This window comes from Hevea brasiliensis, chromosome 18, assembly GCF_030052815.1.
Source record: "Hevea brasiliensis isolate MT/VB/25A 57/8 chromosome 18, ASM3005281v1, whole genome shotgun sequence".
Taxonomy (NCBI): Eukaryota; Viridiplantae; Streptophyta; class Magnoliopsida; order Malpighiales; family Euphorbiaceae; genus Hevea; species Hevea brasiliensis.
In genome coordinates, this window is record NC_079510.1 from 34,635,596 (window position 1) to 34,648,540 (window position 12,945).

At 30.5% G+C, this 12,945-nt stretch overlaps 1 protein-coding gene across 2 annotated transcripts; it reads right to left on the reverse strand.

Annotated features, from left to right (window-relative positions):
- Nucleotides 1–10,375: 10,375 nt before the first annotated feature.
- LOC110666013 (WAT1-related protein At5g40240) lies at nucleotides 10,376–12,724 on the reverse strand. 2 transcript variants are annotated; one of them, XM_058141029.1, is made up of 8 exons: nucleotides 12,585–12,724; nucleotides 12,122–12,448; nucleotides 11,962–12,024; nucleotides 11,770–11,883; nucleotides 11,429–11,663; nucleotides 11,155–11,313; nucleotides 10,763–10,914; nucleotides 10,376–10,631 (listed from the first exon to the last, which is right to left on the reverse strand). In XM_058141029.1, the coding sequence occupies exons 2-8, from the start codon at nucleotides 12,307–12,309 to the stop codon at nucleotides 10,469–10,471; spliced, it is 1,074 nt and encodes a 357-aa protein (XP_057997012.1). In that variant the 5' UTR covers nucleotides 12,310–12,448; nucleotides 12,585–12,724; the 3' UTR covers nucleotides 10,376–10,468. The 2 variants fall into 2 exon arrangements, with proteins under 2 accessions (XP_057997012.1, XP_021682042.2); XM_021826350.2 differs by lacking the exon at nucleotides 12,585–12,724 and having other exon boundaries at nucleotides 12,122–12,512.
- Nucleotides 12,725–12,945: the final 221 nt, after the last annotated feature.

Below are 12,945 nucleotides of genomic sequence, written 5' to 3' on the forward strand. Positions count from 1 at the left end.
TTTTAATTCCAACTTGATTGCTAAGTCCATTACTTCCAAAATTTTAACTCTGCGATTGGTTTCCACTAGCACATATAACATATAGTATCACACTATAGCACTAACCTACAACTCTTTTTATGGAACTCAGGCAATTCACCATAGATGATCCTTCCTATACCTCTTTCCTAACTTGACCATTAAATATTATCGTTCCCTACTATCCTTTGTAGGGAATTTCTCTTCATAGTTAGATAGGTATCCTTGAACCTATAAATTCCACTTGAACTATCGTGGTAGTAAGAAAAGTGTGTTGTACCATAATCCCAAACAAGATACTTTGTGCATTCATTTTCCTTGATATAGTCACATCTATTGCCTACAGCTTTCTAGACTTCAGTCTCAAATTTATCCATATTTCTTAATCCTCCTCAAATTTCATCATCCCATCGCAATAATTATGCTCTATTATAAGCTATGCCTACCCTTTATTATACTGTTATCCCACTTGACATATCATCTTAGAATTTATAATCTCTTCTTATTCTCCATTTGTCCTCCATATTTATAATCACTTGTCTAGTGCCCCTTATACTCTGCTATACTCTGAAGATAAAGCACTGATAGATTCTTCCAGAACTAACTCCAGTCTTGTTAACAATTACTCCTCTAATCCTTGTACTTTTTAATAACTTTTGAGTAACATCCATACTTATCTTGTCCTATCCTGTCCTCTCCTAATGTTATGTTATATATTATTATACTATCACTCATGTTTCCTTACAAACTTAACCTGTTGGTCACATTACAAACACTTACCTAACCTCTAATTATAGACTTTACAACTACTGTCTCGCCATTCTGAATTCTAACATCAAGTCTCTGTGCCATTATCCCTCATTCCTTTCTCCTATCAGACATATTTGAATCCATTAGGTTGAGTTTTATTCAACTTACTATCTACTGATTATGCTTCTTTATCTAATAAGACAATTCAAGTTACTATTGTACACCTTCTAACTACTACCTACTTTGGTTACAAATCTCACATAACTTCTCTCATACTATCAATAGTCCAAAGGGTCCTTGTCACATTGCCCCTTATTTTACCTTGGGGACAAAAAATGGATAAAGTCTATTCCAGATCCTATAACTCTGAGCTCCATGTTTTGGCTCTTAACACTATATTAATTATGACTTGCTCTGAGTTTTGTACTTTTGGGTTTGATACTATGATAAAAGTCTTCCCTAATATTGTCCTTTTTAAAGCTCTCTATCCTTAATTTTTTGTTTATCTCATTTACCTTCCCTACAATCGCATTTTGCCTCCTCTGTATCTTGACTCTACTCTTCCTAATCTTACCCTAATCTGGGCTTTTTAGTTTGTTCTTTTAACTATTCTATTCTTTAGCTCTATCCTCTCTTTTAACCTGACTGTCATGTCAGAAACTTATATCCCTTCACTATCTCTATCAAGTCATTAACACTTTGATGTTATTCAGTATTAATCCTTTGACCACTCTAGCTAGCACTTCTACTGGCATTTGGGTTTTGCTGCATCTGTAACCAACTATCCAGATTTTCATTTTTACACTTTTTATATTTACTAGCATTCTGTAATTTGCCTTTGCTTACTTATTGCCCTTAATATTATTCTGTTTAGAGTATACTCTTTTCTTGAGTAATAAGAAGTTAAAAAGGAACTCAGGGAATTGCAGCCATGCATTTATTGTGTGATCTTTGTCCCTATCCTTTAGACTACGTACTATCCCCGACTACCTCAAGGAGGGGATCTATAGGGATTTTATTTTCCCATATTCACTCAATCAGCCAAAACTTACAGTACTGGGTACCCAAACTCATCATTCAATTCAAACGCTTTACATCCATTATGATCTAATCACTTATGATTCTCATAATGGGATTTATGTCCTCTTTAGGGTACCTAAGCCAACAACTCTCTAACACACTCTACAGTCTCATTTGGGACACTATTCCGTAGGTCAACATCACTAGTAGTAATTATTTGTCTCTTCTGAAAGGATAAGACCACCCTATATCACATTGACTGCAAAAGAAGTACTGCATCAGCCACCTTGTCACAACCATTTCAAGCTATCTATTCTTTTATCATGCTGCAAACCCCTTAAAGTGTCATTTCACAGGCTATGAACTTCATTCATAGCATCTAGTCTCTTTTTAGGGAAGCAAAGCCATACTCTGTGCCTTGCTACCACACAATGAAGATACTATTTTTATTAATCTTTAGGCAAAACATCCATTGTAATGCCAAAACTATTCAAGAACCCATGTCGGAGACCAAATGGTCTCACTCTGTAGGTGTTACCTTTACTTTGTGATTATACTAAAATCTCTAATTTATGGCAACTCTTGATATAACTCTAGCTCATGCTAGGGCAATCGAGTCACTGACTCTAGTTATCACCGAACTGTAACCTTCGATATTCTAGCTCAAGGGTTTAAACTCCTAACTAGGAGTTTTAAACTCTTATGCAGAAATAGAACTCTATTATGGCATAATTGTACTAAAACAGAGGCCGTCTACAAACATCCTCATCATGGAACACCATGGGAATGCACGCAGCTCTATACAATAATCTCATGTTGATACTATAATCTACAGCTTGTAGCACAAATATCATGAACATTGTCTAGTTACTACAGTAGTCCCAACAGACTAGGTCTCCCAAACTCTTATATCTCTTGAACTCACTGATATCATAAACTTACTCTGACTGGGCTATCCATTGATGACTGCTAATAGTGGTACCCTCACTCCTATCTAGGGCAGCTATACTACCAAAATTCACCTTTATGTACTCGTGCCTTGCATTAGATAGGCATGCCAATTAGCCCTATACTGATAACAATACAGAACTTCTTGGAGTATGTATCCCCATGGCAGACCTTAACACGTCTACTAACTCTAGTTCACATCACCATGTGCTCTACGAAAATCAAGACACTGAACTGAAACACTCTTATACTACCCAAGGAATAATGCAGAATATAGAAACAAGGAATTATAGAAGAAGATAAAATAGGATCCTATACTTCGCATGTGATAACTCTAGGTACACACTTTTCCATGAATCTAGAGCCTAAGCTCTAATACCAACTTTATCACGATCCGATTCCATAGGCTAGATCGACACTAGGAACTAGGCCAACATAAAGCTCCCGAGGCCCGTAGTAAACCTTACTATTTCCAAACCCATAACCAGGGCTAAAATTAAGGTTCAACATGCAAATAAAATAAGATAAAGTATTATGTTTTTATTTGGGTCAACCCAACCCAATAATCATAAGAAACCAAAACTAGGGGAGCTCAGCTCAATCCTGATACCATCATACACAAACTATTTAATATCGTGATAATTTTTTATTAATTAATACCATAAATACATAACTCTATGTCACAGTGGAGTTCTAATTATTAAAAAATAAATAAATAAATAGTTACAAGAAACTATTAAACTAAAAAGCACAACATGCGGAGGAAAAATATAGGTTAGACTCGATGAAATAAACACGCTTTTCCTGCAGCTTAGGAAAAATATTTGAACAGAAATGAGTGTTTAACTCAGAGAGTTTAGATATTAATTATAAGTGCATTTTCTATAACTATATAAAACTAGTGCAAGCCTACCATAAAATTCACATTCATCACGCATAACAATTGATTCACCCAATATTCGCACAAGAAGTTAATTTGGAGCTACTCATACACCCAGTGTATCAAATCAGTATATATATATATATATATATATATATATATATATATATATATATATATATTTCCTGTATAGCTCTCTTAATCTAATAACTGTCAACGAGGTCAACTCAAGCTAGACTTTCGCTTAATAATCTAAGGGCAGGGGTCAGCGAGATCAACACAAAGTTGTACTCACCCCAACTTATCTACATATAAGGATCGGGTCCCAACGAATCAAGCTCCAATCGTGACTACCTGTCCTACCCATATCCATATCCACACCATACTCACACCAACACACACACACACACACAGCTCCAAATTATTCTTAGGGCGGCAATCGCAAATAAATAATAATAATTAAATATGCAGTAACTAAAATATCCCTAATATATTAACTATACATATGCATAATTAAATATTTATAAAATGCATGAGCATGCCAGATACATAATTAATATTGAAATTGCAAAAATGACCAATATCTAACTCATAGACTTGTCGACCCGATTGCAGCTGGTCTGGCTGAAAGGAGAAGAAAGGCTAGCAGACACCAATTACCTAGACAGACACATTGACCCTATCAAATTTACTAACAGAAATAATCAATTAATTTAATCAAAGAATCAAAAATAATTTCCTAAGGTCTTCTCAAAATTTCGACAGAGTCTCCCCTATAACTAGACCTAACCCTTCTGCAAGAAAAATGCAACCATAGCAACCAACAAGGCCTCAGGCCTACAACAACAATTATAACGTGCATCTGGGGTCTACAAAAATCCTAATCTAGGTCCAATTCTTCAAATTTCAGCTCGAGTCCCTAACTTTTCTACAGTCCAAATAATTGTTTTTAGCGCTTCAAAAATTATAAAAATATTCCTAGAAGTCCTCCACATTGTCCTTGTATTAATTAAAATTATTTTACATAATTTTACTAAGTCAGTAATATTTTACAGATTTTTCAGCTAGCTTAGCCGAGGTAAAAAATTTATACAACTTAAGTTTGGGACTACCTTTACAAATTATGATATCTTGAACGCATCCGGAAGGTCTGAAAATGCTTGGATCGATTCTAATATTGACTATGTTCCAAGATGAACCGCCTGGTAGCCGGATCAGGCTGAAAACTCGGTCTCTGGTGCCTATGAGCTATCATCGATATGATCGCACCTAACCAAATCCAAAAAAATTATTAATAATTATCATATAATTATATTTAATTTTCAGGCATCAAAAAGTCAAAAATCTCACTAAGCGATCTGGACTGTCTAATTATCGCCTTTTTCAAATGGTGTCCGATCAGAGCAGGGTTGGCTCCATCTCGAAGGTTTCATTGCCCTGAGTCCATCGGTGGTCTCGGATCGTTGATCCAATGGTCAGATCGTCCTAGATCTGATCGAAAAACTTGAAAAATCTGAAACTTCTCTCATCCATAACTTTTTCCTCCGACCACCATTCGTTGCAAAATCGGTATCAAAAGAAAGTTGTCAAAATGAGCTTTCCAACGCCACCAGAATCACCTTGATCGGACGTCAGATGAAGCCGAAATCACGCTTGGAAGTTGCTGGCCCTGCGCGCGCGTTGAAGGCCAAAATCTCTCCCTTATGCGCCACAGTTGGTGCTGCTCCGGCTAGTAGGCTGCTCGCCGACGTCGCCCAGGGTGGTGGCACGCCTTGCTAACCATGGGTGGTGGGTGGTGGCTCGCTGGTAGCTGTAAAAGGGTGGGGGAAAAGAGAGTGATGGGAGAGAGAGGGGAGAAAGAGGGAAAGGGGTAGAGAAAAGGGGGCTGCTGCCCTTTTCTTCTTTTTTTTTCTTTGTTTTAAATCTAAGAATGAATCTGGATAAACATTTATCTAGATTCATTCCTAGAAAGTTTCAATTCTTTTTCAATCCTTGATTTTTTTTTATATATTTTTCAGAGAAGTTTCATATTTCTTTCAATTGGGTCTCAAAATACAAATATATGTAAAATTAAAATAATAAAGAAAATACAATAAATAATATTGATAATAATCAAATTACTAACAATTAAATCAAATCTTAAAACCAAGGTTAACAATAATGTAATACTATATTTTGTTAATTGATTTAACATTAATATTTAAAACTAATTATTTAAATTAAAATTAGACTATTAAATAATTTATAAAATATGTTTAGAAATAACATTAAATATATATAAATGAAAGTTTTACAAAAATTGAAAATTAGTTAAATAATATTTAAATACTATATAAAAATATAAATTTTATATTTTAAAAATTCAAGTTATTACAAGATTACCCATCAGTTGCTAAATTTTGAAGCCATTTAAAATAACTCTTTAATTTAGTAATCGATTCCTTAAATATGTTACTAATCATATATTCAATGTTTTTTTAATATTAATTAACAACCTATTCTTGAATTAGTTGCTTAAATTTTTAAAAATTAACTATTTTATTAAAAAAAATAAATAGCAAATCGATTATGAAATTGGTTGAAAAATCAGTTTCCAAATTTATTTTTTTTAGTATTAAATATGAAAATTTAATTTAATTTTGATATATATATATATATATATATATATATATATATATATATATATATATATAATTATTTAAAATTTTAACATAAACTTAAATTGTATTTAACGTAATTAAATAAGAAATTTATTATTAATAAAATTTTATAGTGTAAACTTAAAAATAAAAATTAAATTATAATACTAAAATAAAATAATAAACAATCCGCGCATCATACGTCGAAGATAAACTTGTTATTTGCTCTTGGCTTGCGAATCCATTCAACTTGCTTATTTAATATATATAGTTGATAAAAGAATATTTTAAATATATTAATTAAAATTAATTTAAAATTAAATTTAATATATTTTAATCATAAAAATTGCATAACAGTTAAATAAATTTTCTAAAATTTTTTTAACTGTACTTAAAAAATATTGTTAAATATGTTTGTGAATTATTTTAGTTATTTTTCTGTAATTTTATTGTTTATATGTGTTCTATGCAAATTAATCTCTTGAAATATTTTCTAAAACTTTTATTACAAAATAAAATATACGAATACAAATTTTAAGAAAAATTAAAAAAAAATCTTTCAAAAAGTTTGTAATTCCATCTTCAATTCAAAAATTACAAATTAAAGTCTCAACTCTTGAGGAAACTACAATTGTACCCTATTGTTAGTGTCACTGTTAGCGAGATAATGGATATACCATGTCAGTCGTAAGTTCATAATTTAATTAGTAATTTTTTCGATTTAGGGTAAAATTAAAAATTTTTAAAATTTAGGGTTTTTTTAATAATTTTCTCTTAAACTTAAAAGATTAATTTTTATCATGGTTAAAAAAATCTTAAAATTAATTCATCCAACATTTAAATATTTTTCATCCTAATTCATTTTGTTTCATAACACAAAAAGTACAATTTTCACAATATATATAAAGAACAATATATTTGAAAACACAAGAACACTACATTTTCAAATTCACAGCACAAGACAGGGTAATGAGAAAGGGCAAGAAGGAAAGATTAATTATGCAACTTTTTTTTCAAGGAAAAAAGTGTGAATGTGTTGCATCTTAAAAAAAAAAAAATTATTGAAATATTGCTTAACATGTAAATTTATAAATTCTTTAATTTTTAAATGAGTTTGAATTTTTAATAATATGTAATAGAATGTCCTCAAATTATTACTTGAAAATTTTAAAGATTTAAAAGATGCTAATAATTAATATTTTATTTATTTTAATTTTATTATTATTTTAATTTATTAATATTTTAGGTTCATTGGTAATTTTTATTTAAAAAGGAATATTATAAATATTTGCGTTAATAATGAGTTAATTGAAATTAATTTTATGTCAATAATAATATGAATATTTTTATGAATGAAAATTTTTTTATAAATTTTAGGGGTAATTGTTAAAAGAAAAAACTCAACTTTTAAAAAATTATAATTCCACTTAAACTAAAAATTGCCGGTTAAACCCTAAACTAATAACTGACGCCTGACGTAGCTTTAAACTAATAACTGACGCCTGACGTAGCTTTTTCCATTATTTCACTAACGGGATATTAACAGTAAAGTATAATTGTAGTTTTCTTAAAATTTAGGGTTTAATTGATAATTTTTTTAATTTAAGTGGAATTGCAAACTATTTGAAAATTAAGATTCTCTTGGTAATTTTCCTCAATGAATAGATAAATTATGATATTATATCACAAAAACACCAGATCTAAATGCTAAAATTATTAATTTAAAAATATTTTAACACAATTTATGCAAAAAGAATCAACTAGAAATAATTACAAATTAAATTAATCCCAAAGCTTGGCCAAATTAAGGCCAAATAGACAATAATAGCTCTATTGATACTGGCTGTGTCACTACACACTGATGCCCCTGAAAATTAAAGTATAGATTATAATTTAGTTTCTGATGTTTGGTAAAATTTATAGAATAGTTTTTGTAATTTTTAAAATTCACTTATTTAGTTATTGACACTTAATATAATTACATATATTAATTTGTTGTTAGAATCACAATTTAATCACAGTTAAGTTTAGCAAAAAATGATCAAAATATCATTTATTACATTTTTTTATTTGAAACAACTTAGTCCCTACAGTTTAGAGAAACCTACATATTAGTTCATGTATTAATTTTTAAAACCCACTTATTTAATCTTTAATATTATGAAAAACCTACATATTAGTTCATCCGTCCAATTTTCTACAATTCATTTAAAAAATGATCAAAATGCCCGTCATTTATGAATTTCATTATGAAACAAAATAGTTTTTGAGGTTTTATTTTATTAACAAAATAGTTCCTTATGTGGCAATTAAAAATTTTAATTGTTTATATTTTTAATTTTACAAATTAAAAATTTATAAATTACATGTTAAAATTTTTAATATAATTAATATAGTTAATTTTACAAAATAAGTATTAATTACAAAATTAATTATTAATTAATATGTTGAAATTAACAAAAATAACTTTTAAATTGTATTTATGTTTTATATTATTTTGTTAAAAATTAAGGATGAATTTATAATTAACAAAAATATAAGGCTCTTAAAGTAATGGATTCAAACTTAGTCATTATAACTATCTACAAATTAATCATTATGTGTTTATTAATTACAAAAATATAAGGATTTATTTATAAATAGTTATAATATTTAGGGATCATTTTACAAAATATGTGAATTATTTTGTAATTAACTAAAATTTGTAAGGAGCTTAAAGTAATTAATTCATATTTTTAATATTTATAATTTATAATGACTAGTATGTAACAAGCCTCAAGGATCAAATTATTTAAAAAAAAAAATTATAGTAAATGGTATATTGGTCATCTTTGTTAAAATCAACAATGACTTAACTTTGTTTCGACTAATTCATGAGTTATACCAAAATTCAGGACTAAATTGTTTCAAATAAAATTTATATATATTTATTAAATGTCAAAGATTAATTAAGTAGTTTTGAAAATATAAGAATTAATTTATAATTTTTTTTTAAATTTTAGAGATTAAATTGTAATTTATTCAAAATAAATATGATAAATGAAGGTTTTGATTACTTTATAGAATTTTCTTATAAGATATTTTCCACTTGTGTATAATTATAAATTTTGTTAATGATAATGACATGATAACATCTAGATGATTATGATCATTTTAATTTATTTTCCCTAAAGTAAGTGTCAAATACATATTAATTACGTATCAAACATTTTTTAAATAAAAGATTCGAAATGATTTGTGCTCCTATATCTTATTTTATTTTCATTATTCAACCACCCACAACCACCCATAAAAAAAATAATCTTTTTATATTAAAAAATTAACCTCACCCAAATGGAATTAATTTAATTAATTTAATTAAATGAATCTAAAAATCGAGCATTCTTTTTCTAAATGAACCGAGTCTCAAACAGTTTATAAACAGTTTAATTCATTTACAGCCGTATTTAAAGGACCATTAAATCATTAACTTGGCTTTATTCTTGCTTTCCAAATTCCAGGATGGTGGTAATTCCAGTTCTGGATAGATGTTTAGCTCATTGGGTTGCTCCTCCCTCTGTTTTATTTAAAGTTTAACTCATATGCTGCTGTTTCGGAGGATAGCAAAATGAGTTTTGATATGGTAGTCACAGATCATACAGGGCAGGTATTAGTGGCTGCGGCATCCTCTAAATCAGTGGCTATTCCAGCGGTGGAAGCTGTGGCAGAAGGAACAATTTTCGCTCTCAACAGGGCTCGATGCATTATCCTTGAGTTTGATTCGGCAGCACTTATTCAGAACGTTAATGAGGATTTGGGTGATGATATTAACACTCTCCAAAAGATTTTTAACATTTTAATTATAATTTTTATTATTAAAATTGTCTATAATGCCTTATTTAATTATAAAATCTTTTAAACATTTTTTGTACTTCAATTTTGTGTTAAGTATTTTTATGTTGCTTTAATTAAAGTTGGGATATTTTTCTATTAAAAATATTATATGCTTTTTAATTTTATTTCAAGAACTAATCTAATAGGCTAAATACATAATTCTTTAAAATAATATTGCAATATCTTGCCTTTTTTTTAATTAATGCTTTAATCTAATGAAAAGAGTGAGAATTTCTAAGAAATGGAATTCCACACATAAAACAAATTTCTTCACTATAGCATTGAAGAAAAAAAAAATATTATAAACTTGTTTATACTGATTGTTTGCACATGTATATCATTATATTTCTTCAGTGGCATCTCTTTGAAGAAGAGGATCTTTTAGGCTGGATGATTGGGAGCTACAAGGTTGAATATTCAAAGCCATAGCCATGTTCCTCTCTTTCATTTGTCCCCACATGACACTGTAAAATCCAAGTGCAATGATGATAGATCCAACCACACTGCAATCAAACGTCATATTAAATCATTATTTCTTAAAAAATTCAACCTCATATATGGCTCCATTTCACATTTTAAACTTTTTTTTCCCTTCCTATAGTGTTGAATATAGAGGAAGTAGGACAACACATACCTGCCAAGATAAAGGGTGTCACCTAGGAATGTTACTGTCATGAACACTGCAATGGCAATTCCCAAGGGCTTGAACATGGCAACATATGCAGGTCCCTTCTTGTGCAAGCACCATGTGTGAATAGTTATGCGAAACAGACTCCCAAATACAGCCTAAAATCACTCCAAATCAATAATTATTTATAACCCAAATCACCATTTCCAACAAATGTCAAAACTTGGAAGTTCCAACCCTAAAATTCAAGCTGTTGAATGTAATTGTTGAAGCAGTTTTTGTAAAATACCATCAGTTAGGATCAAGTAGATAGCATATTTGGAAATTATCAAGCGTGCTGACTTAGCTGTATAAAACAAGAATAAACATGGGGAATTGGGCTTTCTAGTTCTTCTCACCGTGTATACAATGGCTATAATTTCAATGGTAGAATTCAGTCTCCAGGCATTTGGATTTCTTTCCAAAATGAGTGAGAAGATGGCACTTTGGATCGTGATAAAGAAGGTGAAGAAGAAGACAATGGTCATTGCTTCTGGGTACTGCTTCACAGTGGCTCCCTGCAAGTACAATTAAAATTCACACCAGAAAGCACCTCAACGTTTGCTTGGTCTAATCTATGTGGAAGGATGAAGGATCAGAAGGGAGAAGCAATATGATGAATTTTCCAGATACCTGGGCAACGGTCCATGTTGCAGACAAAACGCAAACGATTAAAAGGAGAAAGCCTCCTAAGATCCAATCTGATTTCTGCGAGAGAAGAAGTTGATCATGGTGAAAGTTAGAAGTTAGACTCTTCAAGACTGCAGGACCTTTATAGAGGGTCACTATGAATGCTCCTGTTACTGAAACAATAGCCCCCGCAGATTTAGCTTGGCTGCTTGATCTTCTTAAATCTAGAGTTTCCATCCTATTAATTCAGAGCAGGAGTCACTTTCAAGAAGGGCAAGAAAAAAAAAAAAGAAAGATTGGCAATCAAATTGCTGCTAAAACACAGGAATTAGCACAAAAAGTACCTTGTAATTAGTGCAAGCAGGAAAGTGAAAATGGGGATAAGATTGGCCATTGCAGATGACAGAGTAGGGGAACTCAATTTGACAGCAGTTAGAAACAATATTTGTCCAGTACTCCTGCAACAGAAACATTCCTTGTAAATGACAAAATTAAAATACAGTCAAGAACACAAAACCCATACAAGAAGCATTTACCCATTTAAGGCAAGAAGGAAGAATATAACCAAAAGTGAGAGAGTGATAGGGGCTCTCTTCTTCCTGCAAAAGAGAGTTTCAAATGTCAGAGGCTATTTCTGCATACGTAAAGACATGAAAAGATATAATGGTTATTAGTGGAAGGATAGGAAAAAAAAACCTGTGGAAGATGAAATAAGGAAGAAGGATGAGAGTAGCAAGGGCATTGTAGTAAACAACTGAAACATATTTGCTCATTCCTTGTGCCAAAGCAGCTTTACTAATTGTTGATACACCCACATCTGTGCACTCCACTGCTATCATTGCAGCAAAGGGTGCTAAATTCCATATCCAAGAAGCCAACTCCATTTTTTTACAGCAAATTCTGGAATTCTGATGAATGGGACTATGAGAGCACAAATAATGAAAGATTTTTCCCCCCCTTCTCTGCCTCCTTGCTCAACAAGAGTCCATCACCGAGCCACTTGGTAGTCTTCCTCATAAATCACTACATTATGACAGAATCAAAGACAATCATTAAAGTTCGAAAAAAAAGAAAACTGAAGCAACTTGCATTAAGAAAAGAGAATGGGTTTCATTTAAAAAAAAAAAAAAAGAAAGTGTTACTTTCAAATATTTATTACAAGACAAGGAAGCAAAGAATACAGCTCGATCATAGGACGTGTTTTTAATTTGACAAATAACTCATAGGCAATATTTATGGACCACAAGATTAGACAGGACATGGGCAAGTTGCAGTCTTGATTTCGAGATGAAATTGAAAGTTTTGGTATCTGGAGTTGAACTTTTCAACCGTCTCGTCTTTTCAACCATCTCATCTTTGATGGTTTCTGTTTTACACATAATGTGGTTGGAGGCAAACAGAACGGGGAAATATAACCTTTTACAAGTATAAAATAAATAATAAAAAAAATTTAATGGATTGAACCAGCACAAATAAATTAATTTTAATTTATTGAAATAGAGATACTTGTAAAACATAAT